We start from the raw sequence: 21,037 nt of genomic DNA, 5'->3' as shown, positions 1-21,037 counted from the left end.
CTTTTAAAATTTTATTTTTATTTATTTGAGAGAAAGAGAGGGAGAGAGAGAGCACGAGCGCGCACACACCAGGACATCCAGCCACTGCAAACGAACTCCACATACATGTGCCACCGTCTGCATCTGGCTTACGTGGGTCCTGGGGAATCGAACCTGGGTCCTTTGGCTTTGCAGGCAAGTGCCTTAACTACAAAGCCATCTCTCCAGCCCAGGTGTACCTTTCCCTGAAAAGTTTTCGTTGGTGATCCTTTCACCCTGACGAGTACTTTTCCTATAGAAGGATTTAGATTTATGGAAGGAAATTTCTGAGTCTTGCTCTTTTCCTGGAAGTATCGGTAGTTTGATGGAGGAAAAAGCCTTTCCCAGGTTAAGATCTTTTAAGTTGGCAATGAGAAGGAAAAAAGAAAAAAATTAAAAGGAGCTTTTACTATGCCATATCCTGGAGCTCAGAGTGAGTGAAGTTACTCGATTAAAGTGAAATTGCATGAAGTTACTTGATTAAAGTGAAATTTCATGTTGGCTTTCTAAAGCCATGTGGCCTGTTCTGATGGCACCATTCAGTAAATTAAGGCTCACGGTGCACAAGCAATAGTTTAGGAACCTGAATTGGTATGAGCTGTTTCCAGATGTCCCGTTCATGTTCCCAAGAAAGAGTTTATTCAGAAAAGAGTCTTTTTTTTTTTTTTTTTTTCTTGGTTTTTCAAGGTAGGGACTTACTCTAGCCCAGGCTGACCTGGAATTTACTATGTAGTCTCAGGGTGGCCTCCAATTTACAGCAGTCGTCCTACCTCTGCCTCCCGAGTACTGGGATTAAAGCCATGCGCCACCACGCCTGGCTGGTCAAATTTTTCTAAAGCAAGATGAATCTTACTCCTTTGGTCTACTAACAGTCTGTTTTACATCTGCAGCTCTCATTCCCTACCTGCCTCTACTTGGACTCTTACTAAATGTATGGATGTAGAACTCATACCCATTGAGAACTTAATGCTAGCTTATAGTTTTATTCAGCTCTGTATCCATAAAAATGCCTAAAATGAAATAGACAATGTTCCATGCATGTGAAACTTTTTTTTTTTAAGTCTGATTTTGAAAAGTACACTTCCTACATGGAGATTGAGTCCTTTAGGAAGACTTACCATCATAGAAAAGTATGGGAGGAGGAGTTGGTGAACTCTGTAGTCCAGAATGTGAGCAATCACCACAGGACTCTCGTCATTGTCAGCTGTGTTTGTGCTGAATGGGCTTCAGACACTAATACATAATGACGGTGTGACAGTGCCCCCTTAATAATGCTGTTCCCCCAGAGTTAATGTTTTCTTTTCATCACTGCAGTTTACTCTTAAAATTGCTTTAAGCAAATCTCCCTGTACTTTCATATTTTTCTCTTCTGCTCTGTAGCAAAATCACCAGGACAGCCAATACAAGTGGTTTATGTACCATCCCATCTCTATCACATGGTGTTTGAACTTTTCAAGGTTTGTAAAACAGTATTGCATAACTTTTATCAGTCCTTTCCTGAGGATAGAAATCTGTCCTGAAAATCATACATTCCTTTTGATGGTCCCATCATTTCATTTCAGTGTCATGACACGCATGTCTATGAAAATGGGCGCCTCCATAGTGTGGTGAATGCAGAGTGGAGTCAGAAAGACTTGGGATAGAATCGTAGTTCTATCATGTATTAAAATACATGACCTTGGACAAGTGATTCAGCTTCTCTGAACGTTGGTTTGCTCTTTCGTAAAACAAGGATAATACTGTCCATGAAAATTTGTGAAGATTAGGAATGGCATGACTTAATGGCCAGTCCAATGCTAGCACATTATATGTGTTCTATAAAGTCATATTCATATTTTCACAAACAGAATATTTAGAAGAATGATCTCCAACTTTTCTACCTTTGAGCCAGCCCCACAGGTGTGCCTGTATTTTTGTTTTATCTGAGGAAGCTACTTATACTGGATTTACAGAACTTCTGATGTTTTATTTGTTCTTTACAACAGAATTGGAAAACTAAAATAAAATTATACCGGTTATGCTGAGAGTATTTTTCCTCTCAGTGGGACTTTCTAGTTGAAGGAAAGTGAAGGATGAGTTTCATGGTCCTCTGTGTCTGCAGATGACTTCCCTGAAATCAGAAACCTGTAACCTCTCACATTAGCAACCCAGCCTCCAGGCAGATGCTGGCTGAAAGAGAAAAGAGATGGCTTTCTCTTTGCTAATGCAACAGAAGAATGCACTGGCCAGGTATAGTAGTGCATACCTATAATCCCAGCACTCCAAAAGTGGAGGCAGGAAGGGTGCAAGCTCTACGTCAGACTGGCTGCATAGTAAGACTGTCTTAAAAATAAATGGACAAATAAAAAAATACACTGAAACACAGAACACTGTCTGAGAAAGCACGGGTGGAAGTACACACCTTTGTTTTAGGACAGTAAGAACTCATCTAGCACCTTACAAAAGTCTGCATCTATGGCCAAGTAAGTAACAATATTTCAGTCACACTAAGATTTGTGCCCTCTGATACTTAACAAGAAATTCCATGTTCTATACCATCCTGACATGATGACAGTAACAGTGGCTTTTATCCAAAACCTCATTCTACGTTGTGTTTGGCAGAAATGATGTGGTTTTCTCAGGGAAGCTGTCTTGGGTGGTAGCCAGGACTACCCTAACCCTATTTACAGATTCAGTCCCAACTTTTACTATTTTTAGGCACATCTAATCTTTTATCAGTTTCTATTCCAGTGCCACATATCCTATTAACTATTTCATGCTTATGTGTGTACCGCTACATTGTATTCCTCATACCCTTTAGAAATTTGTCAAAACAGTTTTACATTGTAAATATCCTTTTCAAGACAATGGTAAAGGAAACTACCCTAATAAAGACATTGCTTTTGCTACTATATGAAAATTAATTTTTAAGGAAGTTTAGCAGATTGGTTCTTAACATTAGATAGAACTTATACATAGTTGCAAATAGGTCTTGCTCATTTAATAATTAAATGTTTGAATGGCATTTCTTGCTTCGTTGTAAAGTAGATAAAAGTGCTTAGAGGACTAGTTTGGAAAATGTAGAGAATCTGATTGGAATCTTTAAATTGAATTATCCCTCAACTCTACAATTAATTTTTGAATAAAAAATTAAAAACAACTTTTTAACTAAGGCTCAAAATAAATATAAAGACCTATCTCTGTGTAATTTCTATCTTTAAAATTCAAATACTGCATATATACTTGAAAATTGTAGTATCCTGTTTTTTAAAAGTTGTGCTTTCATGTAACCCTCTGATATTTCAGAACGCAATGAGAGCAACCATGGAACACCAAGCTAATAAAGGCATTTATCCTCCTATTCATGTTCACGTTACGCTGGGCAGTGAGGACTTGACTGTGAAGGTAATTTTTTTTTTCCAGTTTTTCAAGGTGGGGTCTTACTGTAAGCCCAGGTTGACCTGGAATTCACTGTGTGGTCTCAAACTCACGGCAATCTTCCTAACTCTGTCCCTTGAGTGCTGGGATTAAAGGCATGTGTCACTATGCCTGGCTATAATTGTGTTTTAATGATGCACAGGCATGTAAGAATAATAATACATAAAATTTAAAAAATTTTTAAATCTTTTTATTTATTTATTTAAGAACAGAGAAAAAGGGAGAAAGTCCAGAGAGAGAAAGAGAGAAGACGGGCACACGAGGGCCTTCTGCCACTGCAAACGCACTCCAGACACATGCACCACTTTGTGCATCTGGCTTTATGTGGGGCCTGGGGAATTGAACCCAGGCCACTGGGCTTTTCAAGCAAGTGCTTTAACTGCTGAGCCATATCCCATCCCCCACACATAGAATTTGAAGAAGACAATTTATTCTCAAAGAAAAGACAGTTAGTCTTATGAAAATAAGCACATTGCTTCATGTATTTGATGACTTACGGAATTATCTCTTAAGTCATTTCTATTCTGGTTCCTAACCCAGATGATTCAAGTTGAAGTAAATGTTGGAGACAGACAGTGTAGAAGTCATCACAGGTCTCTACTTTGATAAGTAAAACTCGGTAGTACTTGGGTATTTTCAGTGTAACAGAGAAAGTAAATAATATTTCATTTGTAAACAGTGCTCTTCTGCTTGCTTTGTTTCATATAATTTTCATAATAGCTTCTTAGCATAGGTCATTTAACTTAAATTTTACAGATGAGGAAACTGAGACACAGGATCACATAGGAAGTAATGCCATGGGCTGTGGAATCTAGTCTTCTGACACCAGTATAGGCCTCTCCGTTTTGTTCTGATAGTCAGCTTCCTTGGAGTATGATTGAGCTTCTCTTTTTAAAATAATAAGATATAATGTAGAGAATATAAGAATCAAATATATGAGTTTTTGGTCATCTATGCCCTTACTTAGAGCTAATCTTATAGGTGTTTCTTCTGGTATTTACTGTTGTATTTCATATATATAATATTTTATTTTATTTTATTTGCAAGAAGAGAGTGAGTGAATGGGCACAGCAAAGCCTCTAGCCACTCAACAAACAAACTTGGCTTATCATAGGTGCTGAGGAATTGAACCTGGTGGTTAGGCTTTGCAGGCAAATGCCTTAACTGTGGAGCCATCTCGCCAGCCCCTATTCCTGTATTTCTAAGGAGTATTCTGCTACTGCTATTTTGGAAGGTTTATATTTTAAATAGCAATTACTGGCTTCTGTGGTGGTAGTAAGGAGTTAGCTCTCTTAAATAGCAGTAGTAGTCCATTTTTGTAAAAGTGCCAGCTAAAATTTTGATGGGGTTTGGGCAAGCATAATACCAGAATTTGAGAGGTGGGGGTAGCTGGTACTATCCTGCCCGTCCTTGGGTCGCTCTACCTCTTCATACCCCTCTCTTCTAGGACAGAAATCATCCCTTCTCTAGCTTATTCACATGGTGTGCACTACTCAGTGGGAGCTGCTGGATAGCTGTCTCATCCATCAGATCAGCTGTTGGCAGGATGGCCATGCTTGTACTCTTCTACTCAGTGATGGCACCAGGACATGGAGCATGGTGGGACAGGTTAGCCAGGTGCTGTGCAGGGCATAGAGTGTGGCGGGCCAAGTGAACTCAGGTACTATGCAGGATCCAGTGCTCGCTGCATGTTCACGCATTTAGTGGGGATTTGGACTATTTTGTTGTTCTACCTTATTTTCTATTAGCTAGACTTCATTCTCATATTTCCTTTAATTATTGAGTCTATTTGAAATAGCAACTCAATGCTCTCATCTACTGAGCTTGAGTTTCCTCACATATAATTTCTATTAATTCATCTTCCCAACCCTGTTAGTGGGCCAGACTTTCTTGTTTCCTTACATGCCTTGTAATTCAGATGAATGCTGTTAAGCCGGTACTCATTTTTGTGTGTAGTGTGCAGTTTCTTAGCTTAGTGATCAGATAGTGACTGGACTGAGATTTGTTTAAATGTCTACAACCTGTAAGTCCCTGGTCTCTGCACATAGGAGCAGAGCTTCAGCACTGCGCTGAAGTGACAGTTGTGCCTTCACATTTAGATCCTGTGTGTGCAGAGCCTCAGGGTCAGTTGGGGCCGAGAACCTGAGTTCTGAGTGAGCATGACCTCTCCAGAGTGTGGCCTCTAGTGTCCCAGGGTGTTGCTGAGCAATGCAGAGCCCTGAGGCCAGCTCATATCCTGCTTTTCCTGTTAAGCTCTTTGATTAACATTATTGTTTTCCCTAACTTGTCCATGGTCTCAGGCAGCCCTCAAATTAGTCCATCACTTTTAATTTTTTTGAAAAATGTTTCCAAGTTTTGGGGTGGGGGCAGGGTGGGTGTGAGGCTTTTGTACCGGGAGCTCAGTCTGACCAGAAAAAGAGACAGCCTTCCAAGTGGCTGTCAGCTGCTGCTTTCACACCCATGGCATGTTGTTGAATGGGAGAGTGGGGTGCAGGCATAATAAGAGAATAAGTCAAAACCACACAAAGCTAACTATCCACATACTCAGTTGTTTTTCTTGAATAAATGCTCCCCAGATGGCTGTTAGCCTTTGGTTCATTTCCAGGATTCTGACAAATTTAATTCAGATGACTTTTGCCTTTTTCTTGAGCTTTGTTGGAAGAAGGGCTTTGTAGAGGCTTTTTTTCTGCTGTTTCTGTGGATGACATTCAGGGCTGTTTCTGATAGAAGACAGTGTATTACAATTTCTTTTTCTTCGCATGTGACCAGCTTCAGGTGTCTGTGTGTTCTCACTGAGCTTCTCCTATCTCGTCAGTTGTCTGAACTGACACGGTGCGGGCCTTCCTTTCCCCATTTTGTGGGGTCATCTCTGTCATTTACTAACCTCTCTTCGTTTCATTTCGCCTTTCTCTTTCTGGTCATCACAGCATGGGGATGTTAGGCCTCATGGGCCCGTCCTATGATTTTTCTTTCTTCTGTTTATGATTCTGTCTTACTCTTAATTCTAATGAGATTTCTATGACTTAATGAATTTTTATTGCCATTGCCTTATAAATTCTTAAGACTGATTTTATTTCATAATATTCTGTTTGAATTCCCTCTTTTGTAGCTTTTTGGGTTGTTGTTAAGCAGTTTGCCTATTTTCCTATCATATTTGCTATAGGTTTCTTTTTATCTGTTTCCTTTTTGGCTAGTCATTTAAAAAGCCAAGGTCAAGGGCTGGAAGGATGACTAGCAGTTAAGGTGTTTGCCTGCAAAGCCAAAAGACCCAGGTTCGATTCCTCAGGACCCATGTTAGCCAGATGCACAAGTGGGCTCAGGCATCTGGAGTTCATATGCAGCAGCTGGAGGCCCTGGTGTGCCCATTCTCTTTATCTCCTTTCTCTGTCAGATACATAAATATTAAATATTTAAAAAATGTTTTAAAAGGCCAAGGTACAAATACGTATAGCAATACCATGTATTTATTATAAAAATCATTTGAAATATGTCATTTTTGTGTGTGTGTTTCGTTGAGGTAACATTTCACTCTAGCCCATGCTGACCTGGAATTCATTATGTAGTCCCAGGCTGGCCTTGAACTCAGTTCAGTATTCCTACCTCTGCTGAGATTAAAGGCATGCACCATTATGCCCAACTGGTGTCACTTTTATTATTAATTTTTTAGGACAGTGATATGTATGTTTTGGTTAGTTTTGTTAGCTGACTTGCTCATTAAGGTTTCCTTGGTTCAGAATGCATCTCATATATGTCTTCTCTTTTGGTGTGTATGTTGTGTTACAGCATGTCCTTTCCTGCACACATCCTGTTTCTGTGTGATGTGCTTTGGCGTACTGTTCTGAATTGCCTCCCATTTCTTACGGTCTTTCATCATAGATACATCTGGGTTCTCTGAGCTTAGCAGGGAGTTCTGTGCTGGTGGACAGACTTTGTTTAGGGAGTCTGCTCACTGATATAAGGAAAGGTTAATAAAGACCCAGCAATTCCACTCCTGAATATTAATACCAAACAAGTGTTCAAAAAGAAAAGCTTGTACATGATAGTAACACTGAAGTAGCCAAGATGTGGCAACTGCTCACGTGTCTATCAGCTAATAACTCAATGAGATATGGTGTACCCATGCAAGAGCATATCATTTCACTGTGCAAGGAATGAAGTATCTATACCACAAGGTGGACATGAGAACATTGAAACCATTTTGCTAAGTGAAAGAACCCGGCTACTAAAGGGTGTATCGTCTCGGATCCAGTTATATATCAGGCCAGTATGTAGGACAGAAGGCAGAGTGGTGGCTGCGTAAGATGTGATAGCAAAAGGATGTAGGATTTTTTTTTTTTTTTTAGGTGTGGAAAAAAATCTAATAATAATCCATTGGCTTGTGAAGGTTGCACATACCTGCCAATATGTTCCAGGCTGTAGAATTGAACTCTTGACACATGTAAATTATATGACAGATACATTGTATCTCAATAAAGCTGTTTAAAATAAAAATAGAAAGTTTATAGGGCCTTGAAAAGACTGTAATAATAGAATCCTATAGAAACCTTCCCCATATTAGATTCTGTTTTCACCCATTGTTCTTCCTCCTTACACCCAAGGCCACCTACTCTTCATCTCTCTTTACACATTAAATGCATGATTTATCAGTATCCTTCAGACAGCCGGGCATGGTGGCACACACCTTTAATCCCAGTACTTGGGAGGCAGAGGTAGGAGAGTTGTTGTGAGACTACATAGTCAGCCTAGGCTAGAGCACGACCCTACCTCAAAAAAAAAAAAAAAAAAAAAAAATCTTTCAGATGAGCTTTCATCCCTGTCACTTAGTCTAGACTCTCAGAATCAAGGCCTTATATTTTGTTTTCTCCCTTGTTTGGCCTATTCAAATCATTGCCATTTTTCAGTCTTTACACTCTGCTAAAAATCTTATGAAAAGCCAGGTGGTGGCGCACACCTTTAATCTCAGCACTAGGGAGGCAGAGGTAGGAGGATCGCCGAGAGTTCGAGGCCACCCTGAGACTACATAGAGAAATCCAGGTCAGCCTGGACCAGAGTGAAACCCTACCTCGAAAAATAAAACAAAACAAAAATCTTTGGATATGTTGTTTTTACTGTCTTACAACCCTAGCTGCCCCTTCAGAGTTTGTATGTGGTATATATCAAGTAAATAATCTGAATTTTAGACACATGTCTTTTCAATTAAAGTGTAAATGTCTTTATTCACTTATGGTTAGCAATTTTATAAGCTTGACTGTGAAGGCTGAGTGAGACTTAAAGAAAGGCGTCCCAGTGAGCCTAGGGCTAGTTAGATGCTCTGGCCTAAAGCTGTCACCAAAGGAGCGGCCTCTTTCCTCTGGGCCTGAATTCACATGAGTTAGCCCGGAGAGCTCAATGTTAGGGGGAACAGGAAGTTAGGGATGGCAGCTCTTGGCTAGATGACATTGAACAGTGGTAATTTTGTGCTCTGTCGGAAAATTTAAAATAATTGAGTGAACTTTGCTTTCTTGGTCTTCCTGTTTACATTGCTTAGCTTTCATATTCTCTTCCTGGACAGGCTTGGGTTCACAGCATAGATTTTTTTTTTTCTCTCTCTCCAAATCATCTTAATGAGAGATTTCTTATATGTATAATTTTTATTTGTTTATTTGAGAGAGAAAGATGGAGAGAGAGAGAGAGAGAGAGAGAGAGAAGGGGAGCACCAGGGCCTCTAGCCATTGCAAATGAACTCCAGATGCATGTACTACCTTGTGCATCTGGCTTATGTGGGTCCTGGGAATTGAACCAAGGTCCTTTGGCTTTGAAGACAAGTGCCTCAACCGCTAAGCCATCTCTCCAGCCCCAGAGATTTCTTATTTGGTTGGTTTCCAGCCCCTCACCCCATCTCTTTCTGTCTCTCAATGTAGTTGTCATCAGAATGCCATCCTTGTATGAGGTGTATGCACGTCAAGCATCCATCTCCTCTGTCATCCCTCTTCCCTTTCCTGAAGGACTCGGATCTTCTGGCATCTGTTAGAATTCTCCTGGGCACTCCTGGACAGTCCATGACCTGCCAGTTGTGGCCTTTGTGTTCCTGCCCACAAAGCAAGGGGCGATGAAGCAAATGCCCTGTGCCGAGTCTAGCCGTGTTCCCCGTGGTGGTCTGCCCTCACCTCTTGAAAGGTGCACTTCTCAGTCCCCAGGTCCTTTCTGCTCAGCCCCTGTGCATTCCTTACATAGCTGGGAACCTCATCATTCACTCAGCATGCAGAACTCACGTCACCATGAAGTGCAGCAGAGCACTGGATTAACTTCCAAACACAGTCAGAATTCTTCAGTCATCTTACCAAAATAAGCCATTTTACAGGACTTTGAATATTCATAGCCAAAAACAGTTTTAAGCTTAATGCTGCGTATAAGTTCTTAATACATTCTGTATATACTGTTGTACTATAATTACTTTGTTTTAGTTATATTAGAGGCAGATCTTTAAATCTCAAGGCAGGTATTTTAACTTTTAAAGCTAAAATAGGGCAACAGGGCAGTGGATATAGGTTAGTGACAGAATGTTGGTGTAGCCTATTGGGAGGTCTTAAATCGATCTCCAGCAGCACACAAAGAAAGAATTAAAGGAGCTGTGTAGGGCTGGAGAGGTGGCTTAGTGGCTAAGGCACTTGCCCACAAAGCCTAATGACTCATGTTTGACTTGCCAGATCCCACATAAGCCAGACGCACAAAGGTGAGGCTAGTGCAAGATTGTACATGTGCACAAAGTGGCACAGGCATCTGGAGTTCGATTATAGTGGCTGGAGGCCCTAGCACATACACACAAACTCCCTCTCTCACTCTCATTCTCTCATTCTCGCTCTCATAGAAAAATAAAAGGTCAGTCTGTTGGGCTTGCCTCAAAAAATAGCTATGTAATTTCAACTAAATGAATAGCATGTACATGCTATAAAACTTAACTAAAGCCATTCATTTTGATTTTTTGTTTGTTTTTTTGAGGTGGGGTCTTGCTTTAGCTGAGGCTGACCTGGAATTCACTTCTGAACTCAGAGAGATCCTTCTACCTTTGCCTTCCAAGTACTAGGATTAAAGGCGTGAGCCATGACACCCAGCATTTTATTGACTTTTAAAATAGATACTCAAAATATACATGTTTAAATATTTGTTAATATGTTACAACGATATTGATATTCTAGGTAAATGTCATCAACTTAGAGTTTGTGACAAAAGCAAATGGCTATATTAAATTAGAATATAGACTAAAAAATTCATATTAATTGTAAAGGAAATCAGTAAAAATTATATGTAAATCAGTCACTAAGTTCAAGCTACCATATGATTATTTAATTGAAAAATATGACATAGAAATAATATATTGATGTGTGTGTGTGTGTGGGTGTGTGTTCAAGATGTCTTAAAGATCACTAGAAAGTTATCTGGGGTTCTATATTACAAAATGTTATTCATTCATTCATGGGTTGTTGTTTTTTTTTTTTTTTTTGAGACTGGATCTTACACTGATCCCAGGCTGGCCTGGACCTCACTGTGTAGCTCCAACTGGCCTCAGATTCGTGGTGATCCTCCTGCCTCAGCCTCCTGAGTGCTGGGATTTCAGATGTGCACTACTATCATATCTGCTTTCCTTTTTTCAAATAATAGAAGTAACTGAAAAGTTACTAGAGACTGAAAACCCAAAAGAAGAAAAGCACTTCAAAGACAACAGTCTACATACTTCCAGGCTTTCTTACTGTTAGTTTTACAAAGAATTAGAAATGTTTTCTAGCTTGTTCTTTGCTGCCTGACAGTCTTCTGTAGACATCTCTCTTGCCAATACCTGTAGTCCTACATACTACTAAAATGACTAAAGAGTATTCTATTTTAGACTGTATTTTATTTCACTGTAATCACCTATGGGGATGCTATCCAGTTTTCTTTTGAGCTGTGATGGATTTTCATGTGTACTTTGCATACTTTTCTGTTTGTTTTCTTAGGATAAATTTCATGAAGTGGCATTGCTGTGTCAGAGTGAACTTGCAGTTCTGATTTGATGATAGGTATCACACTATCAATTAATTCTAATATTCCAGATTGGCATTGCTTGTAACCAGTTCTGTGTTATGTATAGTGCACAGAGATATTCAAAGCCACATCAATGAAGGATATAGTAGAAATTCACATTTCAGAGGGTTTGTGTCCACTATCAGTGAGGGCAGTGTTTATGTTTGCAGATGACAGTCTCCCTCAGCAGTCAGACTGTGACAGTACGTGAGAGAGAGAGGACATGGTCACAGAGCATGATCATTTCTCCCACTAGATGAGTGACCGAGGAGGAGGCGTTCCACTGAGGAAGACTGACCGACTCTTCAATTACATGTACTCAACTGCACCCCGGCCTCGTGTTGAGACGTCCCGTGCAGCGCCCCTGGTACGTTACCCAGAGCTAACACTCTGACTCTGGGCTGCCTTCTGCATGCTCTGGCTGCTAAATCAGCCAGTTAGGCCAATTGCACAGGAAGTTCCTAGCAACAGTAGAAACAAACACTTTGCCCTAAAAAAATTTAAACAGTCTTGGCAATACTTTTTTTTTTTTTTTTTGTAATTGAAATGAGTCCAAGGCAGATTATTATTTCAGAATTTCTTTCTGCCAAGCAGCAGGTTGTCTGTGGTTACTATATGTGATATATTAGTGCAGATGTGAATAAGCTACAGGTTTCACTAATACTTGGTCAACACCATTGTAATCTTTAATGTTGGCTTTTTTCCTCAAGTATTTGTGCCTAGAAGATCTCATAGTGAAGACTCTTCTAGAAGTAAGACTCACATCCTGACCTCTTTAATTATCAGCCTGACCTCAAGTTATTGTTTGATGTTTTTAGAAATCAGTGTTAATGTCAGTTATTTTCAGATTCAATAAGATCAGTTTTCCAGTTGACTCCATCTTTATCCTTAAACCCCTAAGTCTCCAAAAGGATGTTGTCAAATATCTGTCCTATAATTATACAGGAACTATGTTCTTCCAGGTTCTGGAAACACTTGTGTTCATCTGAAACATGATGCAGCACATTATAAGGGGGATCTAGACGCTTTCCTAGGCAGTTACCAGAAGGACTTTATCCTAACAGCTTTACCTGTTACACGGCACACATTCTGTGGTTGCATTTATAGTATGCTCATGTCTTTCCAAACTTGAAATGATTGTTAGGGATGTGCTTCTCCAATTGAGACATATGGTCCTAGGAATGGCCTTACATATGCCAAGGGTCAGGTGATGCCAATGACAAACAAGCTTGTGCTTGGAATTCTGTTTTCTAAGGAGGGAGAGGGAAGGAGGTGCTGTTGTGGTAGCTAACAGGTAGTGTGGATTTACTGTAGACAAGGGTAAAGTGAGTAAGCACAGACTGGATCTGAATTGTCTGGCTTCATTCCCAATTTCACTTCCTGGAAGTGTAGCCTTGATAGCCAGTTATTCAGTTTCCCCAGCCTCAAAAACGGGGTTATGAGGATTAAGTTATAGGTATAAAATTTTTTTTGTAGTGTCTGCCACATAATAAATGCTGTATGAGTGTTTTGGGGTTTTGGATGCAAGATTATGTGAAATTAAAAAAAAAAAAAAAGGAGCCAGAGTGGGACAGGCTCCCTTATATGTTTGTGCAGTTTTTACCTGAGTAAGAGCCTCTGTCCTGCTGATATGGTTGCTTGGTAAGTAGAGCCAGTCGGCCAGTACTTGGGGAGCTGGGAAGGCTGCCTGACAACCAGGGGTGAGGGTGGGGGTTGCCTGTGCTGTCTACTTGGTAACGGAGAGTGTCCTGTGTGTGCACACTTTCTAGTGGGCAAGTGTTTAGACAGAGCATTTGCATACTCACATAGAGAGGATCCTGTTCGTCAGGCATCGGCTTTCTTTCTGAGCGCTTAGCCACCATTTAGCCTCTTGGCCACTGTCCCTGGTGGCAGGGTTCACTTTCACCCCTGAGAGGGTTGCAGGAAAGGACCACTTGGGGCTAGTGCAAGCACATGTGTAGGTCTGGTGGCCGAGTTCAGAGTCCACAAGTATGGTCACAGACAAAGTAGTGGTAAGGTAGGTCTCATACCATGGAAGCTTAAGTCCCCTGCTCATGCATTTTCTTGGGGCCCTGGTGGATACAATTAATGTACGCACGGTGTGGTAAGTCAAGATAATTACAGAGAGACTGGGTTGCTGTACTGCACTAACCCATGTCTATGACTGGTCTCTTTCTAAACAGACCTTTTTCATCATAAAGATGGCACTGGTCTAGGTCAGGAGAATGGAGAAAAGTTAGGAGAACTCAGAAGGAGCAGTTGCAAAGTAGCTGGTTACTTTCAAGGTTACCCCTCCCACCCAAAGCGCCATCCCAGGGAAGGATCCAGGGGAATGAGTACCCTGCCTTGACTCCCTCTGACCTGCTGACTCCCCAATAGAAGGACTCTTTGGAAGCTGACAGCACAGGAACCTGTTGACATAACCCAGTTCAGCCTCCCAGCATAGTGAGAAGTGGAGGAATTGGATGCCCGGCTTGGAGGCGCACATGGAGACCGGTTAGAAAAGTAAAATAATTGGTGGAAGGTAAAGCCCGAGCCCACATTCATTAATAGCACCGTGGCTCCTGCATTTGCATGCATGCTTACCTGGCCTGCTGTGTGAAATGCCACTGAAGGTATGATTTGGTAATGGAAGTCTTATTTTGCTTTTATACAAGCATTTTGTAACAGGATGCGTTTGGTAAAGAAGTACCAGTACAGGAAACAGAGTGAACAAAGACCCAAAAGTGTTACGTTTAAGAAATGTAAGGGGAAGAGGGTGTTTCTCCTGGAGGGGAATGAGGGAGGCAGAAATCTGGTCTTCTCAAGTCTTGAAAGCTTTCTAGAAACCTAGCTTGTGAAGGCAGGGAGAGTGCGTTATAGGAGTGCTGGTATGCTTTGAAGATTTTGAACGAGGAAGTGACCTGTCAGTAAGGATTAAGAAAACGTAGCCATTGTAGATTATCTCCAGGTCCAGAACAAAGGCAAGAGATTCATGGCGTAAAGTCACAAGATCCATCTACTGAAGCTGCCACAAGGCCTTTTCTAGTCTTACTTCTAAAAAAGAAAACATGTTTTTATGATATGGCCAAAAAGGGCTGGGGTATCCTAGGGTAGGCAACAAAGAAATGACCCTTTCCCAGATTACCACATGTCATTTATAGACAGATTAAAGGGTTTGGAATGTCCAGAGTAGACAAGTGGATGCGCTCAACTAAGCTTCAGCTTAATTGTTACAGAAACTTCGCACAGCTCTCAGGTATGCAGGCTCACGTAGACCTGCAGTACTTGGTGATGTTTATCTTAATTAGAAAAGTGTTTCAGTGTGTGGCTCTGAATGGAATGTATTTCTTTCTGGTCAAATAGGCTGGTTTTGGGTACGGATTGCCTATATCACGTCTTTATGCGCAGTACTTCCAAGGAGACCTAAAGCTTTATTCCTTAGAGGGCTACGGCACAGATGCAGTGATCTACATTAAGGTAAAAGGCTGTAGTATTCTTGATTAACTCTGTTTCTTTTAAGGATATGAAAAAGTACCATTGACAAGGAATAGTGAAAGTTTTCTCTACCTCAGGTTATTTAGTGACTACAGAAACACTTACATAGGATCTGACCCATTTTGACAGTCAATCTCTTGGACTGTGGGGATAGAAACATTTTGTCTGTCATGATCAGGACTGTAGTTAACGGGAAACAATTGGGTTAAAATAAGGAATCTCAAAAATCATATATCATAAATTTAACTTTTTTGTTTTTTGTTTTATTTGAGGTAGGGTCTTGCACTAACCCAGGTTGGCCTGGAATTCATTATGTAGTCTCAGGCTGGCCTTGAACTCACAGTGATCCTCTTGCCTCAGCCTCCCATGTGCTGGGATTAAAGGTGTGTGCCACCATGCCCAACTCATAAATTTAATTTTTATGTGAAATCTAGTGGCCGTGCTCATCTGCTGAGGCACTGCTGAGCTTTCCCTGTGTGCGCTGCAGACTGGGGCGCCATCGGCTCTGTGCACAACCTGTACTTACAGCGCATCATCTCGGCTTCTTCAGGAAACAACCAGACGCATAACCCTTTGGAGTGCTCACTCAGTGTTCTGAAAGCTGCTGTTTTGGCAGCAGCCTTTTCATTATCTTTTTTACCCATGTTTATAATGTATTTTGATCATAATCCCCTCCCATCACTCTCCTGTCCCCCTTCAAGTCCTCCTTCTATTGAACCCCTTCTTCTCAAGTAGTCCTTCTACTTTGGGGGGTGTGTATCACCCACTGAGTTCACTGAGTGTAATTAGAGTTGCCTACACAATTATGAGTGAGGGATTTTTTTTTTTTTAGTGCAGACACACTTGCCAATGGTTATACCCATGCAGAAAATGTCTACCACGCCTCTGGCAGTTACCAACTGCCCAAACTGTTTAGGGAGGGATGGAGGTCGCATCCCCACCTCCGTCAACCATGACGGAATGTTGATAGTGTTATGCTGGCCTTGGGCAAGAACCACAGTCACTGTGAGATCATGAAGCCTGTGGAAATGGACAGCAATTTTTCTGTGACCTTCCCTCATGAGTCTTTCTCAAGCATTCATCTTATATTTCAAAGACAGCCTCCTTTTTTGTACTTTGTTTATGTAACATTCAACCAGATGGAACTACAGTGGCAGATGTAATTACATAAACAGATTGAGGACAAGTGCAGGTGACTCATAGTAAGTATATAGCCTTTCTGGTTGGAGCGGAAGCACTCAGCCTCCTGTCCTAGGCATTCAGGGACTTCATGGTGCAGTCTGTATATCTTACTGAAAACGAAGCCCTGGGCCTGGTCACTGGTACAAGAGCAGTAGATAAGCAGAGGTACCTAATTACTCAGTGAGTCTATAGTTTCTTGTATGGCCACTAGATGGCACCTGTTTTATAGGAAATACTTAGGAATTTATGTGAGAAAAAAAAATTAATCTGAAAAAATTAAATTCTTTTCTTTTCTTTTTTTTTTTGGTTTTTCGAGGTAGGGTTTCACTCTGGTCCAGGCTGACCTGGAATTAACTCTGTCATCTCAGGGTGGCCTTGAACTCATGGCAATCCTCCTACCTCTGCCTCCCGAGTGCTGGGATTAAAGGCGTGCACCACCACGCCCGGCCTTTATTCTTTTTTTTTTTGAAAATTAAATTCTTTATAGATCTTAGTTCGTGTGTGTGTAGGTGCGTGCTTACAGAGGCCAGAGGAGAGCATCATGCTTCCTTCCTCCATTGCTCAATCTGAGTGTTCTTTGAGACAGTCTCTTTTTGCACCTGGAGCTGCTGTTTATTTTGCAAGCCCCATTGGTTTTCCAATGATCTTCATTTCCCATAGGACTAGGGTTACAAGCATGTGTGGCCACACCCAGACTCATACATGTGAGTGCTAGGGAATTGAATTTAAATGGTCCAAGGTCATGCCAGGTTTATATGCTTGAGTGGCAAGCATTCTGACCCAATGAGCCATCTCCCCAACCCCTAGCCCCTCCTTTTATTTACTTGTTAACATGTCACTTGTAAGGAATTTAAAATAGGGCAACATTAGTCCAGTACTTTCATCCATTAACTACCGTACCTAGCATTATCGAAGGAAATTTTTACTTCCATACTGTATGTGCATCTTGGGAGATACCAATAGGCTGAGGTTGCAGTTCTGCAGATTCCCACTTTGGAAGACAGTAACAGGAAAAATAGTTTATCTTCTGATTCCAGTTATTTAAAGGAAGCTAAAATAGAGGAGCAAACTGATAGTAATTAATGTATTGGAAAAATGAAACTATATTGAAACTATATAGAAACTATACAGAAATTACGTGATTTGGCAAATAAAATTGGTGTGTTTAATGGCAGGAGAAGAAAACACAGTAACTGGGATTGGTGTGCAGATCAGTAGTCAATGGTACAGTGCTTGCTTGAAAGTGAGAGGGAGAGAGAACGCAAAAATAAAGGCCAATAGTCATTTATACAAAAGCTAAACTACTCTAGCCATAGTTTTATATTTATCAATGATCATATTGTTACAAATACTTCAAAATACAGTGAACAAAACAGTATTCTTATATTTAAAACAGTTCTAATTAAGTCTAGGTATGTTAAGGCAAATATGTAAAGGTTTCACTCTTACATACCTAACTAGGTTTTTGTTTGTTTGCTTGCTTTTCAAGGTAGGATCTGGGTCTACCTCAGGCTGACCTGGAATTCACTGTGTAGTCTCAGGGTGACTTCAAACTCACAGTAATACTCCTACCTTGGCCTCCTGAGTGCTGGGATTAAAGGTGTGTGCCCCCACAACCAGTTAAACCAGGTTTTAAAAAAATATTTACTTATTTCTACGGAGAGATAGACAGGCCCTGTAGCCATTGCAGCCCAACTCCAGATGCATGCACCACTTTGTGCATCAGGCTTTACGTAGGTAATGGGGAATGGAACCCAGGTCATTAGGCATTGCAGGCAAGTTCCTTCACTACTGAGCCATCTCTCCAGCCCTTAACCAAGTTTTTAAAGTAGCCAACTTCTGGTCAGGCTAGTACTTTGCAAAGGATGTATTTTACCTGTGTAAAATTTCAGTCTAGCTGTTTCCATGCTGGCTAGGAAATAGCTGCTGGCAGCAAATTCAGTCCCTAGGTTTTAGAGAACAACATGTTTCAAATATGTACACTTTGAAGAGTTGTCTGTAGAGAAATTAGTAAGATATAAGTAGGTTATTATTCAATTTGTAGTCATTTTTTTTACTGTATATTTTCTCAAGTAATGAATTCTTCCAAATGTCTGACATATAGTCCTGCTTTTTTGTTCAGGCTCTCTCAACAGAATCCATTGAAAGGCTCCCCGTGTACAACAAAGCTGCCTGGAAGCATTACAACGCCAACCATGAGGCCGATGACTGGTGTGTCCCCAGCAGGGAGCCTAAAGACATGACCACATACCGCAGTGCCTAGATATGCCTGGGACACCTGGAAAAGCCCAAAGTGGAGTTCAGACCCACCTCATACCAGACAAGTCACCTGTCAGTTGTACTTAGTTCTCTGGGTAGAATAAGTGGAAACTGGATTCCATTTCTGCCTGATAAACCTCTTAAAGGATGAAATTATACCAATTTTACACTGATATTTTCACAGTTAAGTGAACGTATTTTTAAATAATAGTAATTTTGGTCAACGTCCCTCTTTATGGTAGACTTCTGAACTGCAGAGTCTTTGGGTTTCTATAGGAAGCTGTATAATTTTCTTTTTTTAATTGTTTTCATTTGTGTACTAGAAGCATTTTCTAAATAATATGGATTAGCTGGTTACCTGCCATCTGTTTAGTAGTGGCACCTCATAAGGTGAGCTTCCTGTGTTCAGGGAAGCAGAACACAGTTGGGAAGTATAGAACGAGCCACAGCAGCTTCTGCGTGCATTGTCGTCCTCTGAAGGTGAATAATCATGGTATAGTTTTATTACAGTGAATTGTAATGGTGCTAATTTAGGATCATGGACAATCTGCTTAGGGTTAATGCCAGGATTTTTTTTGAGAGTGAGAGTCTCGCTAAGTAGCTCTGGTTGCTGTGAACTCATGATGCTTCTTCCTCAGCCTCCTGAGTGCTGTGATTAGAGGTGTGTGGCCGCACACCTGGCTTAGAAGTGTTTATATCTACAGACAACTAACCGATGGTATGGAATAAACTGAGAGCTAAGTGGAGAGTCCCCAAACCGAACTGATTGCTTGTTGAGGTTACCTGAAGGAGCTTTTGAAAAAAAGTGTTTCTGGGTCCTACTTCAGGCATACCAAGGCAGAGTGTCAAGGGCTGGAGCAAGGGATCGGTTTGACAGCGCTTTGTAAGATAAGGCTTAGGCCTGGCCTGGCTGAAACCACTCGGTAAAGTAAACAGTGATGCCACTGCTGCCGAAGTAACAGACAGTTGAGTTTCAGCCCCCACCTGTTTCCAGGTGAGACTTCTAGACGCGTGGAGGGATGAGCTGCAGCTTGGGGCTGGTGCCGTTAGATGCACAGTTAATAGCGGGATGCCAGGTTCACTCAGACCAGTAAGGTAACAAAGGGTCACCCTGTTTTTATTTAAGTGGTGACAAAGAACATGGATCTAAAAATACCCAGATTATGTTATCAGTGAAAAGTAAACTTGGACAATTACAACAGTTATTTGCATTTGTGTGGTAATTGCAGTTCACAGATGCTTTGAAGTATTAGAACTTCATTGATTGAAACAGAGGTCCAAAACAGGCTGCCATCATCCTGGTGAAGTCTCAGAGTCAGCCAGAGGTCAGGTGAGGCTTGCTTATTGCATGATCTCTTGGCATGCTCTGGAGCCTATGAAGTTGCTACCTTATCTTCTTTCAAAGAAATAGGGAAATACTTTGAAAAATACCTTCTAAAGTAAACATTTAAATATTCCAAGTATAGCTTTGCCACTTGGTCTTTTTTTTTTTAATATATGAGTCGAAATACCTCACTCTTGAAAGGATTTATCAAATTGTTACACTGTGTCCCAAAATACATTTTAAAATAAAAAGTGAAATTACATGACCTGGCACAAGATAGAATTCTTATGCCAAATTCTATAGACATGTAGATTAAACGGGATGTTACGGGACAGTTAGTCCACAACCCTCACATGAGGGATAAGGGTCCTGAAACGCAGGGCTTGCTGTTGCCCAGGGATTTTTAGCTAATATAACCAAATGTTGGAAAAATGTTGGAAAAGAGAGACCTTACCTACAAAATCATGGATTTTGTAAGAAATAATAGAATTTTAATCCATGACATTAACTCAGTGTATTTTGAGCTTTAAATTACATTTTCTTGAATGAAATATTTTAGAATTTTTTGAGTTGAGATATTCACTTTCACAAATGAGACATTTGTACAATTAACATTAAACTTAATGTTTTTACTTTTGAAATATTCTTCCCCTTCCAAAAAATTAAGTCTTTTCTATATTAAGTGAGGAGCACATAAATAGTGTTCTCAAAATAAAAGTAAAATTATTTTAGCTTCTTTTTAAGGTGTAATACCTTTTCTACCATGGCAATGGACAATTGTATAATAAAATATTATGGGGGAGGTTTTTCCTAGTTGGTTTTAAAGTTATTTACAAGGATTTTAGATTCTTACTGAGATATTTTGTCTACCAGCATTGATTTTATGCAGTGTAGATATAAAACTGTAATGAAAACCAAGAAGTGGACACTAAGTGATTTTTATAACTTGGACAGTTAATGAATGTGGGAACATTTTGTAGGAAGGAATGGCAAAAGTGTTCTGTACTATAATTAAAATCCTAGCTGGTTTCAATGCCTTCATGTTTAATGGTGGTCAGTTTCTTGTGGTATGAAGTTTTTGCTTGAGGTTATTGAGGTGGTAATCTGCCATATTATTTTATAAAATGTTCTCTACATGACAGTTAACTGAAAACATGAATCAACTCTTAAAATAAACTTAAATCAATTTAGATTTTAAAAAATACAATCATGTATTTAAAAGAAATCTCATCAAGACTCAACATTCTACAGATATTCAGAAGTTTACCTAGGATTCTTTCACAAAAATCATAGTATCTGCACAATGATTGAGGCTTCAATTTC

At 40.3% G+C, this 21,037-nt stretch overlaps 1 protein-coding gene across 2 annotated transcripts in view; it reads left to right on the top strand.

Annotated features, from left to right (window-relative positions):
- The window catches only part of Pdk1 (pyruvate dehydrogenase kinase 1), a 29,681-nt gene extending 8,919 nt beyond the window's left edge, over positions 1 to 20,762 (top strand). Inside the window, exons 7-11 of one of the 2 annotated variants that reach the window (XM_004660340.2) lie at positions 1,399 to 1,475; positions 3,304 to 3,402; positions 11,729 to 11,839; positions 14,818 to 14,931; positions 18,254 to 20,762. In XM_004660340.2, coding sequence (XP_004660397.2) covers positions 1,399 to 1,475; positions 3,304 to 3,402; positions 11,729 to 11,839; positions 14,818 to 14,931; positions 18,254 to 18,394 — 542 coding nt within the window. In that variant the 3' untranslated portion in view covers positions 18,395 to 20,762. The remainder of the gene's footprint in view (positions 1 to 1,398; positions 1,476 to 3,303; positions 3,403 to 11,728; positions 11,840 to 14,817; positions 14,932 to 18,253) is intronic. The other variant, XM_045147381.1, reaches the window with a different exon arrangement.
- Positions 20,763 to 21,037: the final 275 nt, after the last annotated feature.

The sequence above is a fragment of the Jaculus jaculus genome, chromosome 4, assembly GCF_020740685.1.
Source record: "Jaculus jaculus isolate mJacJac1 chromosome 4, mJacJac1.mat.Y.cur, whole genome shotgun sequence".
In the NCBI taxonomy this organism is placed as follows: Eukaryota; Metazoa; Chordata; class Mammalia; order Rodentia; family Dipodidae; genus Jaculus; species Jaculus jaculus.
The sequence above is the reverse complement of the archived record's forward strand: the minus strand, read 5'-3'. Positions and strand labels throughout refer to the sequence as shown.